Source organism: Struthio camelus, chromosome 2 (assembly GCF_040807025.1).
Source record: "Struthio camelus isolate bStrCam1 chromosome 2, bStrCam1.hap1, whole genome shotgun sequence".
Classification (NCBI taxonomy): Eukaryota; Metazoa; Chordata; class Aves; order Struthioniformes; family Struthionidae; genus Struthio; species Struthio camelus.
This window is the reverse complement of record NC_090943.1, coordinates 91192185-91211251: the sequence shown is the minus strand read 5'-3', so window position 1 is coordinate 91211251 and position 19067 is coordinate 91192185. Positions and strand designations below refer to the sequence as shown.

The 19067-nt window shown below is 38.4% G+C and overlaps 1 protein-coding gene across 3 annotated transcripts in view; it reads left to right on the top strand.

The window, feature by feature from the left end:
* The window catches only part of DROSHA (drosha ribonuclease III), a 75563-nt gene extending 57707 nt beyond the window's left edge, over window positions 1-17856 (top strand). For all 3 annotated transcript variants that reach the window (XM_068931510.1, XM_068931511.1, XM_068931512.1), the window contains exons 25-32: window positions 3027-3184; window positions 4097-4202; window positions 7783-7924; window positions 8931-9013; window positions 9131-9234; window positions 11234-11326; window positions 12163-12209; window positions 15116-17856. In XM_068931510.1, the coding sequence (XP_068787611.1) occupies window positions 3027-3184; window positions 4097-4202; window positions 7783-7924; window positions 8931-9013; window positions 9131-9234; window positions 11234-11326; window positions 12163-12209; window positions 15116-15246 (864 nt within the window). In that variant the 3' untranslated portion in view covers window positions 15247-17856. The remainder of the gene's footprint in view (window positions 1-3026; window positions 3185-4096; window positions 4203-7782; window positions 7925-8930; window positions 9014-9130; window positions 9235-11233; window positions 11327-12162; window positions 12210-15115) is intronic.
* Window positions 17857-19067: the final 1211 nt, after the last annotated feature.

The following is a 19067-nucleotide window of genomic DNA, read 5'->3' as shown; positions in this document are numbered from 1 at the left end:
AGGGAGCTGGGAGAGCTGGTTTTGAGTCCTTGCTTCCTGACTGAATTCTGATGGAGACCCTGAGCAAGTCATGGAGCCTCTTTGCACTGTAGTTCCCCATTTTACAGAAAGGCTGATAGTATCCTCCAAGGTGTGCTGCGGGTGTGCTGAAAGGATAGCTGTATTCAAGTTGTGATTCAGTCTGTTAGTAAGGCTTTCAGGATCACATGAACATCTGAGAGAGACATGACCCTCTTATTACCTCTTTTGTCCAGCCAAACCGCTGATGTTTTGACAGTCAGTTTGACTCCATTAAAACTTTTTGGGAGCACACCTTTCCAGCAGAAGGTCACTTAGAGACCCTACATCTGAAGTGTTTCAAATATTTGGTACAGACTTTGCAGTGGACATGTAGGCAAAACCTTGAGCAAAAACCTTGAGCAACAGATCAGTGAACCTGAAGTGCTTGTATAACCAACTCTGAATCACTGTAAGAGAAGAGTAAATGGAAAAGAGTCTTAGTGGAAAGACCAGCTTTCCAGATTCAACACTAGCTATCCCAAGTGGTGCCACAAAGCACCCAAGAAAATTCTTCTGGATTTCTTTCTTTTTATTATTTTATTTTCTTTTAGTGTCTTTCTGTCTGCTTTCACAAAGGAGGCTTGGATTCTGCGTAGGTTGGAGACAGGCAGTATATGCAGTTTATCATTTCTTGTTCTTGCTTTAACTCTGTGGGATGACAGTGCATTTTCTTCCATGGCCCAGAGCCCATCCTAACTCCCTGCTTGCCAGTAGGGGAAGCACAGGCTTCCCAGGTCAGCCACTGGGAAGAGCTAGCCTGAAAACTGACATTTTTAAAATTATTTAGTATGACTAACAATATGGCAAATGAAATGCCAATTAAAAAGAATAGTTCTGGGTGAGATGTATAGAACTGAAGGCCTGTAACCCTGTCAATTTGTAGCAGGCAAATCAGATGAAACTGTAATAAAATAATTAGTGGACACCTGGATAAATGTGATCTGTTTTGAAAGAATCAACATGACTTTTGCAAAGGCAAATACTGCCTTTGAGACGGATAGGAGATAAAGAAGTGGTGATGCAGGTGCTATTTTCTGCTGGGTTTCTTAAAAAGGATTTTGACTAGCCTTTCATCAAAGACTTGAGGAAATAAACTAAATAAACAAATAAAAAAGAACCTCAACAAGTGTTAGCTCTTGCATAGATTTAAAGGAATGGTTGAAACACAAGAAACAGAGGCCTGGACTGAAGACCATTTCTTAGATCATCAGTGGATTTCGCAAGGGATCTGTGCTGAAACATGTGCTGTTCACATCAGCAACCTATAACTTAGGAAAGATGAGCAGTGAGGTAGCAGTATGTTGACAGTACCAAATCATTCAGGCTCATAGGGATGACAGCAGACTGAAGAATTGTGGTCTGACTACAAGACTGCAACAGTAACTGAATAGGCAGTAAAAAAAAAAAAAGCAGATGGAATTCCATGTAGGTAACTATAAAAGAAGAAGTGTGGATGAAGCAGAAAACAGCCCTGGCTCCACAAGCAACTGAAATCTGAACGGAACGTTAGCACTCAGGAACGAGATTTTTGGATTAGGGTAGGTAGAAATGTCAGCTGAAGGCTGAAGTGTTTAAAGAAAAAGGCAAATTAAACGTTACCAATTACTAGAAAAAAGCGTAGAGAGCAAAACAGAAAAGATGCTAATGCCACTCTAAAAAACTAGCTTATGCACACCTTGAATATTATGTGCTGTTCTGCCCCACATTTTGAAAAGGATATAGTAGAACTGAAAAGGTGATAAGAAAGACAGCAACCATAGTCAAAGATAAGGAACGACTTCTCCTTGAAGAAAGCCAAGTAGGTGAGTGATCCGGGAAAGAGGTGGTGGGAAGGGACGACCTGGAATAGAGGTCTCCAAAATGAGTGGATGAGCAGTGAAACAGTTCTTCACTCTCTCCTCCAGTATAGGGAGTAGGAGGCATTGAGGTGCAACTAGAAAGTCCTAAGTTGAAAACAAGTGAGAACGTTGTTTCTTTAGGAGAGAAACAGGAGATCTGTGGAACATATTGCTGAAGGTTGTTGGAGGTATTGAAAGCTTTCGTGGGACATCAGGAACAAGACTGTGGAAGAGGGCTTGCCTTCCACAACCCATTGTGGGTTACCAAGTACACTTAAACAGCATCAAACTCAGGAAGTCCTGAGCTGACAGTAGTTGGAAGATGACCAGGAAAGTCCTTAATATGTTTTTGCTGTTCTTTCTTTTCCTTTAAACATCTGCATGTGGATACTTCCTCCACTGAGGCATTGCTATATGCGAGAGAGGCACTAAGTGGCTGAAGGAAATGCCTGAGTCATTTCCCAGCTCCAGAAAGCCATTTAACAAAGTCAAGGGCATACCAGACAAGTAGCTGAAAAGAACAGATACTATACAGAAACAAGATGCAGGGCTGGAAGGAATTTTTAGTCTGACTTAAAGTGACCATTTTATTTGGGCACAAGTGGAAAGTGCCCTTTCAAAAGTGCCCTTTTGAATTTCGTATGCTGCATATTTATTTCTTTTTGATACTGAAGGAAGAGGGAGAAATAGATTTTGTGGGGTTTTTGTTTCCATCTTGATATGTCGTTGATCTGCCAGCCCTACTGAATCTGTTGCTCGATTTCAAGCAATCTGATAACATTAAAGATCTCAAAGACACATAGAATTTTGTATGTTTTATGAAAATAAATATCCTATGTTGCCCATATGCAGAGACAGAACCACATAAGCAACACATTATAAATGCCTTAACTGTTTTAAAAAAAAAAAAAAAAAAACTTTCATCAGGGCTCACATTTTCTTTGACCGGTGGTAATTATCCAAGACAAAAAGCAACAGGAAAGTGGGTTTTCTCAGTTCAGCTGTTCACAGAACAACTTGTTCGCTGTATTCTTTGCCTTTGCTTTATAAAAGGTTTGCTTTTTTCTTAAAAATGTTGGAAATTGATGATATCTATTTGTCATTATTTGCACTTAATCTTATTTACAGCTGCAAGAGTCCAATACTGACAGACAACTCATTGAGACCTCTCCAGTTCTTCAGAAGCTCACAGAGTTTGAGGAGGCAATTGGAGTAATTTTTACTCATGTTCGGCTACTAGCACGTGCGTTCACTCTGAGGACAGTGGGTTTTAACCATTTGACTCTGTGAGTATGCAGCAAGAATTGCCCTGGTGTAGCTCTGTTGGTCCCTCTGTTAGTATCCCAAATTACTTCATTAAAACCAATTTTAAAAAAACCCACCTCGGGCTGTTACGTTAGTTCTCCAGAAAAGAACGGAACAGCTCTTTTTGCAAGCCCACCTGGCTCAGTATCCTGTCTTTTACAGTAGTCAATAGTGAATGCTTTGAGAAGGAATTTAAGGGATGTTCTAAAGTCATCCTGGTGTATCTTCTGAGCTTCTTGCTTCAGTGACCTTGGGGCTTCATCCTTGACACTGTAGCGAAGCATATTTGAAGGCACATTTGAGGAGAGGAAAGAAGTAAAGTCACATTCTTCAGGCCAAGTAAAGCCTTTGCATTCTGTGGTTTGTGCAACACCTAACACAATAGGCTTTTGGTCTCCGACAAGATCTGTTAGGCCCCATTTTAAAGCAACAGTAGCGTCATAGCAACGGATACCTAGTCCAGGATCTCATACAAGTTTAGACCCTGATCCTTTTACTTCTTTGTGAGTGGACAAACTTTTTTCTCCATTGAAGTCATTGCATTCATTAGTTTGCTTGCTTGTAAGAAACTGCAGATAGAAACCACATCCCATTTCAAACTTGATGTCAACTTATTCCTCCTCTCCTTCCATGAGTCCCACATCTGTGACCTAATAATTGTGTTTATCTGCAGCTTCTCTGATTTGCTTTCTCTTGAAAATCAGTATTGCAAAGGTAATGAACTGTGTTTTCGTCTCATCTGGTTAACACAAGAAAATTATCTTAAATGTGTTTAAAAATGAGCGAGGCTCACTTTCAGATCACTCTATTTTAATTTGTGTGTGCATGCTGGTTTTGTATTTTCCCTTCCTGAGTGCTTATTGACTTTGCTGTATTGATGTCTCATTTTTCAGAGGCCACAATCAGAGGATGGAATTCCTGGGTGACTCCATAATGCAGTTGGTAGCCACAGAGTATTTATTCATACATTTCCCTGATCATCACGAAGGGCACTTAACGGTGAGACTGCCATCAGTCATGCTCTCCAGGAGAACAAGTGTGAGATGGAAACTGAAATTATGGAAGCAGCTAGTGAATTATTCTGGATTTGATTAATAAAAGGAGCCTCAGCAACCACTGCTCTTAATAAGGCTTTGCTAATTTTAAGACATGAGTTCTGCAATGAATAGGAAATGGTGATTTACAAGCCCAGTGCAATAATTTTTGTTCTGTCTGTGAAATAGATCAATAGTTTTAATGATGTCAGTGGTGAACTTGAGAGATGAGACTAGTCCTTACTTAAGACAGATGTTTTAAACCATTTGTTTAAACCATGAGTTTTTTATTCATGACTATTAGGCTGTGGAACCAGAAAGGGTTTTATTTCCTGATAAGATTGCTATTTTACAATCTATTTTACTCTAGTTTGCCCATTGTCCTCAATCCAGAGCTCCTGTAGAAGATTTTGAATTTATTCTTAGTACTGTTATGGTCATCTGTTGTTGGTTACCATAGCCTTTCAGCCTTTCTTCTCCAGTCTCTGCAACCCAGTTTGGGGATCTTTCAACAATTTAGTATTTTAAGCGTAGAGTGGTAGTATGTACAATTTTTTTCAGAGGACTTGATTCCTTTAGTAGTACAGTTAGACAGTTTAGGGTTTATTTGTGAAGAAGACATTTTCTTAGGTTTACTGAATTTTCTTAGTTTTCAAATCTTGATTAGAATGAAAAAAGGATAAAAGTATCAGGAATGTAAGTCAAGCCCTTTAGTTAAAATTAGGAGGGATTTTTGTAGATTTCTTAGCTACTGGCAGTGGTTTTCTCAAATCAATAAAATGGTGGTGATGCAAAGTCTCTAACAAGCAATATTTTTTCAAGAACATGCTTCTTAGGTGCTTGAGGCTAAATCTGTTTACAAAGAAAAGAATTATATGCTCTCAATAAAAGTAATTTTTATTTCTTCACTATCTCTTAAATTCCATTTACATTTTCATGGATTCTTCTGCAGCATTCAGGAGACAGACTAAATAAACCCTGAATTTTTAATGTAAAAATGAAAAGGAGGAGGATCCTCATATCAATTTTTTCTCATGGAGAAACAAAAACATGAAGCAGAAATCCAAGGTTGCCATTTTTTCCTTTATAGATGACTATTAAAAGTGTAGACGTCAGTGTTGTTAAAGTAAGATAAATCTTTCAAGAATCATATGTCAGGAAGGGTATAAAAGGTTGCTATTAATGGGTTTAAATACTCAGAACAATGATCAGAACATCTCTGTGTTGCTTAATTTATTGATAAATGACTTGACAAGTAGAATGAGTTGCATATTGTCCAAGTTTGCAGGGGAAACTGCCGAGTTTGGACACAGAGTGGAATGGACATTGAGAATACATAAAAATTCAAAGAAGTAGGCAATGCCTGGAATAAAATGTAAATTCTGGGGGTGCCCATGCAATGAAAAACAAAATTGTCTTTGAATGTTTTTAACTTTGAGGACAAATGAGATGAGGCTTGTGAGGGGGTAGGAGACTGATGATGTGGGACCTGAAGAGAAACAACAAACACTGATCTCTCTCTCACCTTTTATCTAGGGACATACTTGTATTTGAAGTAGTAACGGAGCATCAGCTGAATCATGTATGTAGTGCTGAGGACAATTTCGGTCAAGGATGGGAAAATTCCACTTGACTAATATTGCAATGGCTTTCCGGTGTCACGAGATTTCTTGTGAAGAGATGTCTGGAAATTTAATTATATTTAAGAAAAAGGAAGAGGAGAACAATTTTGTTAACACGTTTTGAGAGAGCCAAATCATATGGCAAAAAAGAAAATGAAACTTGGTTCTCAAAAAATACAACTTCCCCAGTGTTGGCTCATGCTACAGTCGTGGGTAGTAGAATGCTGGGGGAACCCAGAAGAGTGTAAGTAACTTCCTTTGTAGCCGGAGTTAAGCTCTGGTTGAACATACTTAATGGCACAGGCTGTATCTTGCCGGGGTGGAGACTAGCTCCCAAAAAGATGTTGGAAAGGGACAGATACCCTGTCCTCCTCATATCATCAAAGAGAATTGGGTTTGTTGCTGGATGCCATTTGTAGAGGAGGCAAGTTATAATACGGAAGAGGTTGTGAACTACAGTGCTAGATGGTTATCTGGTTCTTTCCATCCTCAGTTTACTCTATGTGTGTATGTTACTCCTTATTAGTTTTACCATAATAATAATCATGGATGAGGGTCCCATCATAATAGATCCTCTGCAAGCACAACAAAAAAGATCCTCCTCCTTCTACTGCGGAAAACAGCTTTTTGTCAAATGTTACTGCACTTTTGTCTCATAGGTTGCATATCGTGGTTAGATTTTGGTTGGGGAATGTATTTATTGCTTATCTTAAGGACATAGGAAGGATTTTGGAAAGGAACAAGTAGGAAGATGATTTTGAGCAGAGGTTAGGAAGGCAGGTAATAATCCTCTTCTTTCTGCAGTCTGCCTAGTTTATGAAGATCAAGATGTAAGTACCTGCTTCATACATCATTGCCAAACAAATTATGAACATACTGTTCTTTATTCATCTGTTGTCAGAGATGAAGTATCAAGTACAGGGAATAAATCTTGATTTTCATAAGCTTAGTTGACATGCTGGAGCCAGGTAGCATATAACATGTGTCTAATAAGCTGAGCAAATGTGACATGGAAGACGGAGGGAAAAATATGCAGTGCAACTTCTCAGTTGTAGGTTATATATAAGCAGTGGAAAGAGAGACATTCTTTTCCCCACCCCATCCTGCCTCCCAGAGTAGCCCCAAATTTTTAAATTACACCATTTCATTTAAAGCAAAGAGAGAACAGGAAAAAAAAATCACCCTAACCAGGAGTTTAGAAAATTGAATGAAAACCTGAAATTCCAAAGTACTCTTTAAAGTTATATGACGTAGGTCTTTGGTCTCTATATTTAAGCAATCTGCCTGCAACCAGCCTTAGGCACCTCAGGGGACTCTGCTGGAGGACCAGGTATCCAGGACTTTCATATGCATTGAAATTGCTAGAGCCAGTTCTTCCTCAAGGACACATCAGCTCAGCCATACTGCCTTCATCAGAGCAGTGTAGCAGTTCTGAAACACTAGATTGTCTCGCTTGAGTGTGTATTTGTTTTAATTATTGCCTATTTGTTTCTTATTTGATGGACTCTGCGAACTACTCTGTAGACTCCAGAATACTGTGTGTGCTTATATGGAAAAATGTGTAACTTTATATAATTCACTAGAAAATTGCAGATGAGCTGAAAAAGTATTGGAGTGGTGAAGAGATGGTGTTTGATGGCAAAGGAAATTCACAAACAAGCATTTTAAATGCAAGACTTAACTATAGAGGGAATGTATCTGTAGAAGAAATAAAATTTGGAAAAAGATTTGAAACAGAAGAAAAAGTCAGCAGGAGAATTGAGTGTGTGTGTGCATGTGTGTAAATTATACAGAATATGAGGTTTGCTGTGAGAGAAGAGAGAGGCAGCAAGGATAAATAACTTTTTCCCCCCAACTCTCCTTAGCTTTTAGAGTTCAGCATTGCTAGTTTTTACCATTGAGTGGAATTTATTTCTGTTGCAGCTGTTGAGAAGTTCTCTGGTGAACAACAGGACGCAGGCCAAAGTGGCAGAAGAGCTGGGTATGCAAGAATTTGCCATCACTAATGACAAAACAAAGAGACCTGTAGCTCTTCGGACTAAGACTTTGGCCGATCTCTTGGAATGTGAGTTAGTGTGGTTATAACTACTTCGTACTTACCAACTTTCTTTTCTTCAGGGCTTGTTTAAGAAAGCCACTAGAAATCCCCCAAGTTGTTATTAAAGGTGCATGTTCAAATTTTCAAATGAATTATGCCTATACCATATGAATTATGCATTATACCTATGCAGGCCAGATTTTTGAACACTAGCCTACATTTTTGCAGGCTCACTAAGCAAGCATGAAGAAGGCATTATTGCAGGTATGAAGTTGCAGGCTTAGAAATGGAGGGGTTGTGAAGACCAGATAAAAAGCTATATCGCGAAAGATAAAACTTGTCATCTCAGTCAAGCTATTTAATGACAGTTATAATATATCAGTAGTGTATTCTTGTCACCGTTAGAAAATAAAATATTTCCTTCAGAGGATGAATATTTTTGTGGTTCATTTAGCTGCATTCTAGGAGACTGTTTCAAAATGGCAGTTCCACAGGAGGGAAAGCCGCACGAAAATTAAATTATTTTTAGTCCATTTGTGAAAGTGTATGCTCCTTTCTTTCCAAAGAAAGTGAAACAGTAATAAATATTGTGCAAAGAAAGTTCATCCCTATCCTGTACATTCTGATACATTTTGTGAGCCATTCAGACCCCCTTGGCTTTTGCCAAATCCTCTTAGTAGATGGAAATCACACACAAACAGGAGTGATTTATATCTAAAGCATTTTTATGGTACCCGCTAGTGATTTATTTCTAAGTAGCCATTGTCTACTGATTAAAAAGTGGGATTAGGAGCTGAGTGTTGTTTCTACATCTTCAAATGGCTGACTGAATTTGGGTAAGTCATTTGATCTCTTGGTCAACTTTGTTTTTTCCTGTACGTGCAGGATAATAGTACCCTCATCAGATCACTGCTGTGAAACTTAATTGAATATGGCTTTAGAGTACTCAAGGATACTCGTTTCTAAAAGTGAAAGCTATTAACGTTGTTCTTGGATGAATGACAATACCTTTTTTTTTTCTCCCCCCCCCCAGCCTTTATTGCTGCCCTGTACATTGATAAAGATTTGGAATATGTGCACACTTTCATGAATGTATGCTTTTTTCCACGTTTAAAGGTAAGGCCAGTAAGGTTGCTACTTTCCTGCTACTACCGTGCTTTTAGTATGTCATTGTGTTTTGGAGTCTTACCACAAACTCTCAACCATAAAAGCATCTTTGTGGACATCTTACAGGAGTTTATTTTAAATCAAGATTGGAATGACCCTAAATCTCAGCTTCAACAGTGCTGCTTGACTCTCAGGACAGAAGGAAAAGAGCCAGACATTCCTCTTTACAAGTAAGAAACAGCACCTTGTGGATACAAGCTAATTATCAATCTTTCTTTTACAAAAAGGAAGATGTGATCAAACGCCCAACATTTTTTCCCATGCTTTGGCCTTATTTTAGCCCTCCAGTCCAAGCCGTTTAGTCTCTTCTGGTCTGAGGATCATAACTGTTGATTGAATGTTTCTGAGCTTTCGATGTTTTAAGCCATTGCAGGGAAGAATCAGTAAAAATTTTGCTTTTTAGAATTACAATGTGAAAAACAAATGTGTTCAGTGTTCATTGGCATCATTCTATCTTTTTTTTCTTCCTTTAACGTAAAATAGTGGGAATATTTTAAATGAAGCGAATAGAACAAGGACAGTGGCTGTTCAGATACAAAGTCAAGGTACCTCCATACTGTTTCCAGGAATATTATGAATTTTCTTTACGCCTCTGTGCAACCAAAAATATTGTGGTATACCTCCTGATTGTAGGCTCCAATTCTAATCAGCAAAGAGCCAGGCACATCTGAGGAGCAATGCAGGGTTTGGACATTTTCAACATGCAAGTCAGCCCACATCTGTCCTCCTCTATAGGAATAAAAGAGCTCAGGGCCAGAAATTTATTGGCTTGAGCACCTTAGTTAAATACCTGAGGCTGGTTGGGACAAATCTTCCACCTCTCTTTCAGTTTCATCAGTGGTAAAATAGAGTAACAGCTACTTCAAAGAGACAGTAAAAACTTTTAAATCTGTATACTGCATCTACATCCACTTGATGAACGTAGGGAAGGGTACAATGTTAGCCCCCAAGACAAGAGAAAGGCTATGAAAGTTCAGGGCTTGTGTTGGGATTACTGTATCAAAAATGTATGAGGAATGAAAATCTTAAGCACATTTGTCACATTTACTGAAGTAAAGTTTTCAATAAAACGTAGCAGTGAGTTATAGTGAGAAATATGATCGCTTTAACATGGTAACTGATGCTCTGCAAATCTGAGGGCTCACTCCCTTTATCTTGAGTGAGGAAGATGAACACAAAAGAAAAAATTCCTGTTTCTTGTAAAACCCACGGAGTATCAAGTACCAAATGTTTGTTTTGCTTTACTGTGATAAATTGATTTTTGTAGTATAATTTAGAGTTAGTCATATGCAGTTATCTTCCTATTATCTTGTTAAATTTCTTCCCTTGAGGTTATCTGTTTCAGTGCACTCAGTGCTTATGTCTGGTGTTACACGCTACACACGTGTGGAATACTGTAGTTAAATACTTCAAAAATTTGATGTGAAATTCCTCCTCTTTCCTAAGTGAAAAAAGGTAGTGGACAGAACTCAAGCTGACAAGTGAGGAGAGATTAGAGACAGAGGGAAGAAACAGTAGAAGCAGCAAATTCATTGCATGCCTAGGGAATTATCTTTTTGCCCTTGAGATGATTATCGATGCATATCCTAGACTTTCATTCAAATGGAAAGGTTCTTTCGTAAGTGACAGAAACCGTAACTTTTCAAAGTTGAAGGAAAATTCTTTTGTACTGTGATAATTTGCTATGTAGAGAACCTCCACGTCTAATACCAAATCCTTTTAAAACTTGCTAAATGTTCAGCTCTCGGAGGCTAAAATTTTTGGTGCCCATCAACTTGTTGTAATTATTTGCAGTTACACAGCTATGTGTTTTTTAAATGATGTTATTACAATTGCATTCACAGTGTTTCAGCACTTTGTGCATAGTAAGCATTTTTGCCTGTAGATTGAAGTTTAAATTTTCATATGGTACTCCTGAATGAGCCTGGAAGAATAAATAAATCCAATATAAACAAAGATCTATTTTATGTGATTTACTCTTTTTAATTGTGTGCCATACTGGCAATCTCTGGGTTAAGCCTTCCTTCAGTCCTTCCTCCATTTTTTTTTTTGGTGCTAGTTCCACTAAGTATATTGACCAGACGGAAAGCTTGTTGATGTATGTGCCACTAACAAGTTCATTTTTTTTAATACTTCCCTCTTGAATAAATCAAGTCTGTCTCATTTCAGGACTCTGCAGACTGTTGGACCTTCTCATGCCAGGACATACACAGTAGCTGTTTATTTCAAAGGCGAAAGAATAGGATGTGGTAAAGGACCAAGGTACTGTGAAAAATTGATGGCATGATATTAAAGTTTATTCAACTCAGGAAGTGTCCAGAATTATCAACCATGAAGGTAGGCAAGTGTCCAACTAGCTTCAGAAAAGGAAAGCTTTAGAGCCTTTCTCAAGTTATTCGGAGTTTCTGCCTCAATCTTATTTTAATACCTGAAGGGTTCAATACCTGAATACATTTAGGCCTTAAGTTTTTTTAGGTGAACCTACCAGCACGCTGGCCAGCAATCTTGACCTGTCGTGACTCACAGGATGGAAACTACAGAGCAGTTTCCTGAAAATACTGACTTCAGTTTTAGTTTTGCTACTAAATTATGGTCCAAAATAAGCTGGCAAGGTAAGGATGAAAGGCTCTCAGACCTGATATTTTAATTTTTAGGCATGGAAAGAAAAAAGGTGGACATTTTGGGATGGTTTACGAAGTTACAAAGACTTCACTTAGGAACCCAAAGTACCTAATTTTATTTTGTGGTACCAAGTTTGTGGTATAAAAATATCATTGGTTTTATAGCAGTCAAACCTCTGTGATTTTGTTCCTTTTTTTCTCTCAAGTCAAAGCAAATGCTTCAGTAAAGAAGAATGAGCTAGAATATTCTGTTAATGTTATTGCTCTAATTTTAAAAATATTATACTGGAGCTGTCGTGCTATTGTTTGCCTATTTGTGGAAAGGTTGATATATCATACACCATGGGAGTTACTAGCTAAAGATTAGCTGAAGAGTTTTATTACAGAAGAGTAGCCAGTGCTTCATTTTTTTGGAAATTGTGGTTTATTCTGTACAACTTAGATTAAATGTAACACATTTTTGTTTGGCTTTGACAGTATTCAGCAAGCGGAAATGGGAGCTGCAATGGATGCACTTGAAAAATGTAAGAACTTTGCTTGGACAACAAAGAAAATTATTTATATTTTAGTCCCTTAGACTTTGATGGGGTGAAGTGCGTGTTTTGTAGGGGAGAAGAACAGAATAGAGCATATATACTGAATGCTGTCAGCTTCTGAGCAACAGGTTTGCCTATTAGTGCTTTCTAGGCAACTTTGTAAAAAGTGGAGTTAGTATGATCCCAACAGGTATTTTTTTTTAGAGGGAATTTTAGATCTGTTACAGAGACAGCAACTTAAAGGGAACCCTGTGCAATAAAGTCTCACTGAGATTTTTCCATGCATTGAACATGTAACGGGATAAGCCTGCTTCATCTCAGATAGTCAGGTTGTCTCATGCTCTGGTTTGGGGGTGAAGGAATACTACTTTTCATTCGCCAGTTTAGAAGATAAAATTTGATCCTGGATTATGCAGTAGGCTAGGCTAAAGACTAACATGCAGATGCTCGGCCCATGTAACTCAATACTAATCTGTTAACAGCAGTTTGTATTAGCTGAGCATCAGGTCATCTTCAGATACTTTCAGAAATATGCACAGAAAATGCAGCATGGGAGCAGTCCGTCATTGCAAGGGCATCTCAAAAATGAATCTAGTTAAAATGCCAGCTGTGCAGGTACTGTTAATAAATAGCTAACATGTTCTGTGCAACAGAAGCTCTCTGTGCAGGAGGACTAGAGGAAGTCAGCTTTTACACTTCACTGACAGGACAGATCTGCAGTTCCTCAGATGTCAAAAAAGTTTTTAATCCATAACCTCTGCATTCAGAAATTCCAAGCCTTAAAACTTTCAGAAGACAACGCAGTGCACAAGTGCACCCTGTAGTTCAAAATTGTTCAGATCCATCTGATAGACGGATACTTCACCCGACCAGTAAATTTGATAAGTGGAAGACATAACTTCCCTTTTTCATTGAATAACTACAACAATTTCCTGAACTTTTCCTTCTGAGTGTGTTTTCTTGTGACAATATCATCTTTCATAAAGAGCCATGAATACCGTAGAATAGTTTAGGTTGGGAGGGAAACGACCCCTTAAAGTAGAGCGAACTTTGAAGCTAGATTGTGTTGCTTTGGCCTTGTCCAGTCGAGTTTGACAATCTTTAGGGATGGAGACTCTACAACCCCTTTGGGCAGCTTTTCCTGTGTGTGTATGTTTATATGGAGTGAGTTTTTTGTTTCCTTTTTTGTCTTTTTTTTTTTTTAACATATGCATGAATAGTTAATTTCAAACAAAAGTCATTTTCTTGTACCTGTTTATACATCTGATAGCTCTGATGATTTTATTACATAAATTTCTTTCTCCACATCATAAATGGATTATTAACAAGCAGGTTGCTACCAAACAGAATTCTTAAAGAATTATGTTTCAGGCACAGTGCTGAAAATACTATTTTCATTTTATGGTACACATGAGCAACAAAATCTCCCGGAACTCCATTAAACACAAAGCACTGGAGTTTTAAAAACAACAGTAATTTAAAAACAATTTGCTTTTGTTTAAATTGTTTTCTGTTTTAAATAAATAAATCCTCCTATGCCCAAGTTCTGAATAACTGATGGATAAACCTTTTATTCATGTAGTATATAATAAAATGCACAAATTTCACCAGCCAATAAAACACAGACGTGGAAAGTCACTTTGCTGTAACAGAAACTCCTACAAATAAGGTGGCTTCTGCACCGTCTTCTCCAGCTGAACAAATCCATATTGCCTGGGACCAGAAAAGGGGAGGAAAATTCTCTTGGGGAAAAACCCACCCAGATCCCCAGTCTTTCTTGGTGCCAAGGGGCCCCACATTTAGGAGTCTCAGCTGAATTTGCTCTTGGTAACTAACTACAGAAAGGAGCAGTCTTTTGCTAAGACAAATCCCAGGCTTCTTTATGGCTTTAAAGGTCAGCATAGTAAACTTCTGCATTCATCTCAGACCCAGATAGGTAGCCAATGCTGATCCCAGCGCTCTGCTGCTGTGTGATCCCAGCAGGATTTACCACCAGCTGCAGGCTGCCACATATTCTGACACTTCTTTAGTTTCTTACTGGCTGGAGGGAGCACATCCGAGCAGTTGTCCACAGCACCCGGGTCATGCAGAAAATATCGTACCCTGTCAGCGGTGCACTGAACTAGAGAGCAATTCTGATCACTTACATAAGCTGCTTTTATAGCCTCAGTTCTAATTTATGAACCTAGATACCAGCAGATGGCCAAATGTCTGAAATCAGAATGGTCAGTCTCCCCTAGCTATTTCTGCATCACTTCAGCTTTGTCTAGGTTATTTTTCAGTGAGATTTCACTCGTGCACGCTCCTAGATTGTGCTAAATAAGTCTTTATACTAGTTCGTAGCTAAGCTGTAACTTCTCAAGAATCCATTCTTCTGCGGTATTCTTTTACCATTAGGAACCCTGCCATAATGTGGGATTTTGCATCGTCTTAAAACAATGATGATAATGGGATCCTCTGCACAGTGCTTGGAACTAGTGACTCCTACCTTTTGGACTGAGAACAAGGGGAAAAGGCCCTTGTGCGGGAAAAACCCACATTCATTTTTCAGTATTGACTACCTACTGCTAAGGGAATAGAACGTAAAATCTAGGTAATACCTGGCCATGTTGCTATACTAGAATTTTATATTTCTGTTTTTGAGTGCATTATATTTGGCAGTGCTTTGTAGCAGGAGAAGCAGATGTGGAAATCATCTAGAAACCAAGGCCTTATGACACAGAGCCCTGGTTCACTGTTAGAGTGGACTGTTATAAATGAGTAAAAACGATAATGTTATTCCTCCCTCCCCCCCAACTCCTAACCTTATCAAAGTTAAAAAGTAAAATAAAAGCTGAGGCTTTCTCTGTGTTACCAGTTTGTTTATTAATGTAAAATATTTCTCCTTGTGTCAGATAACTTTCCCCAGATGGCCCATCAGAAACGGTTCATTGAACGGAAATACAGACAAGAGTTGAAAGAAATGAGGTGGGAAAGAGAGCATCAAGAGAGAGAGCCAGATGAAACTGAAGAAGCAAGGAAATAAAAGGAGGGCACGGAAGCAGTGGCATATTTACTTACTTAATAACTCTGACTGTGGCCTTTGGAGACCTAACCTAGTTTCTTGCGGATGATGAATGAAGTGTGCCTGTTGGGTATCAAATACAAAATCATAATCTCTCCTTTAAAAAGTGTGTGTATATAGAGAACATTTCTTTAGTTTGGTTTTAACTACAAACTTTGTTTTTTTCTCCACTGAGATTTGTTTTTAAGTCTTTATAATTTTAATGAAAAGCTGTGGGATTATTTTCGTTGTTTTTAATGTCTTATATGAAATAATAAAATAATAATTTCAAAAATCTGTAGGAAGAAAAACTGTTTAACGAATGTTTCCTACGTCCAAATGTTATTGTGTCAGCGATCAGCAAAGTTATTGCATGAACTCAGCTACAGAGGAAGAAAGTGTTGTGACATTAATTCAGCAGAGCACTTAAGCGTGTACCTCACCCAAATCTTGCAGCTAAAGGTACTTCTTGACTCTGCTAAACCAGAGTCATAAATTTCTGGTCAGTAGATTGGTAAAGTAACTTTAGCACAGGAAATACTTTTGTTATAAGCAGTGGAACTAGGTTTCCACTGAAGAGTGACACTACTGTGTGTGGAAGGTTGGATTTTTGGTCTTTAAGTCAGTACTGTAAAATTCTGGAAGGGGAAAAAAAAAAACATGGTAATTATAAAGCAAAGGAATGCTAACTTTGTGTACAGAATGTACTGAATTTACAAATTTTGTGTCATTTTCAACTTGTTTTTTATCATACTGATGCCTACTTTAATAGGTTCCTTTGTCCAGAAGATAATCAGTGTGGTCCTGAGGGTCAAATGTTGTATTTGAGACTCCATACAGATACTGTTCGAAATAAGTCCTTTGAAAACCAGTTGTATCCATAGGAGGGCAGGATTTGTTCGCTATTTACAGTTCAAAAATGGAGTAGAGTTAAAGTCCACAACATCCATTTCTGCTGTGTATGATTTTGCGTATGGACAACCAATATACACCACCCAGTTACCTTTATTTTTGAAGTCTGTGGCTTGCATTAGGCAGAAAAACACTTCTTAGAAAACATCTGATTCTTATTTTGAGGTACCAGGCAGTGGAACATCCACTGTGTCTGTTGGTGGTTTGTCCCCCTGATTACTGGGTTCATTGTAAACATTTGTGCATTATTCCTATTTTTAATTTTCCTGTTTCAAGCCATTTATTTCTGTAATTCTATTTTCTACTAGCTTAAAGAGTCTCTTACTGTCATTGTGTTCTGCCTGTGAAGGTGCTGATTTGCTGTAGTCAAGTCACCTTTCCCTCTTCCTTTTTCTCATTAGCAAAACAGATGCAACTCTTAAAACATTTTATTTTCTTCCTCCTTTGGATCTTTTTTGGTGGGTCACTTCTTTTTTTCTAGTATGAATAACACAGATGTATTTGATGAGGCATCACCTAGTTTCATGAACACAGATACATGGATCTTGCCCAGAAAACTCCTGCAGGCTCCTAAGAGAAAACTTTCGGCACAAGGACTTTTGACAGTGATTTCTAGTATTAGTTCCTAATACTAGCTCATCAGTTTCCTGAAGTAACTTGCTGGAGGTGTGTGACGGAGATCCCTGAAAGCACTTTCTTGCAAATGCCAAAGTGGTGTAGCTGAAAAATTCAGACTACAAAAATGTTTTTCTGAATTTTCACCTAGGAGCTAATGAGTACATGCATTTTCATAAGCACATTTTTTGTTCTCACACAACATGAGCCGTGCTTACACGTGTTTTTGAAAGCTTGACCCCACAGCACTACCTCACTTCTTCCAGCTTGTACAATTGCCTTTTCTTAATGGATTGGTGCTTTAAATCTATTTCAGACGATGAGACAAAAAAAACATTCTGCAAGCTGAAGAGTGATAATAAACCATTAAAACATAGAGGAGGGGGATGAAAAAACAACACCATAAAGGCAAGGAGCTGTTCTTTGACTTCTGAGAAGTGATTGCAGCTCCTTACAGCTTCAGTCTGTAAATAAAAAGCTGAAATGTTTTTTAACAGCAGCAGGCTTACAAAAAAAATAACAACTATGAACCTCTTTTCCCCAAATCTTTTGTGTTTCCAATCCTTTTGTACAATTACCCATCTGCTTCTAGCAATAGGCTGAACTGGTGCAGTGGTAGAGGGGTACAGGCTATTGAGTACACCATTACTTATTTTCCCATCTTAAGTGTGATCAGATCCATGCACTTAAAATCAGCAATGACTTCGTTTACAGGTATATGATTGCTCTGCAAATTTCTCCTATCATTTATGATATGACCGGAATACCCTAGTGGAATTTTTGGGTCATAGTTTGAAATTGCTTTTATTTTCTATGCATAGCATCCAACTTTTCACATGTATGAATTATTGTTATTCATAAACATTTGCATAAAAATAGATTGGATTTATCAGATACGCTGTTTGGGGAAGGAATCCAAGACTTTTCTCTCAGATAGTTCTTGTTAGATGCAGAAATTGGTTTTTTTTTTTTAAAAAAAAAGCTAACATTTAAAATGATTTCTGTATTCTATTATTACAGTTAACAGATCTTTGGTCTTCCACTATAAAATGTAAAAGATGATCACTTTTCATGTCTGTGGTGTATTTTCCATTTACCAGGTGCAAAATGCCAAAATATAGGCTAGGGAGAGTTCCTGAAGAAATCTTGTTTTCCTTGTCCTGGAAGGCAGAAAACTAAAATGGAAAAGAAATGAATCAAAAGATCACTTTGTGTGCAAAACACAGTGGATCGGAATACTTTCAGTCGTTTAGATGGATGTCTGCAGTAGCTAACGTGAACACAATATCGAGAACGGGCAAGGGCGATAGTCGCCGGTGCATACCAAGGGCACAAGCGGTCCAAGAACGAGAACGCGACGTGCCCCTCAACAGCGAGATTTAGGGGTGCCTGAGAGGAGCCGTTGTTTCCGATGCTTAGCCATGACTGTCGACACCTCTCGCTATGCAGCCCGAACGACAGGAAAGGAACTGGAGAGCGCATGATCCCTGAGCACATCGAGAGAAATCGATGCGTCCTGACAGGGGCTGAGAGCTCTGGCAGTTGTGGCCTAGCCAAATGTCTGGAAAATGAGACTCTTCGAGGCCTGGCCAAACTGAGCATGGTCCATGGGGAGAGTGTCCGGGGCCTCCCAAGAGCCACACTGCTCCATGAGCGAAACCTAGGGAGGCCAGGCCACATCCAGAGGAATCGATGCCTCTCGATAGGGATCGATATCGATACCCATCAACAGGGGAATAAGGATAGAGATTGAGATTTTTGTGGCCCAGCAGGTCCTCCTCCTTGAACAGAGTTGCAATATATAATGCACTTTATTTAATTAGAGTTTTCACTGAAGATAGATATAAAAAAATCATAATTCTTATTAGCAGGGTCTAAGTTCACTTGGTGAGATTTCAGTTTCTGCAAGATTATTAAATGATGATTTGAAGAGAAGCTTTGACTCTAAATTGCTTGTGTATATTGTTGTTACTAAAATTTTCCAAAAGAGACTTCAGTTATGGCTGTTACTCCCTAAAATAATTCAGAAAGATCAAAAGACAAATCCTGATCATCTTTCTTCTACTTCAAAGACTATATTTGATTATACAGGGTATATATTTACATGAATTAGGTGGTTCACTTGTAAGATGTTTCTGTTTGGTGGAAATTTATATAAGGGCTATAAGGAGCCCTAGAAGGTCCTAGGGAGTTGAACATACACATGGTATACTGTCTGTGGTGGGGACTGTATTATGATAGAAATTTCTTTAACTCGTACATCCCACCTACCCCAC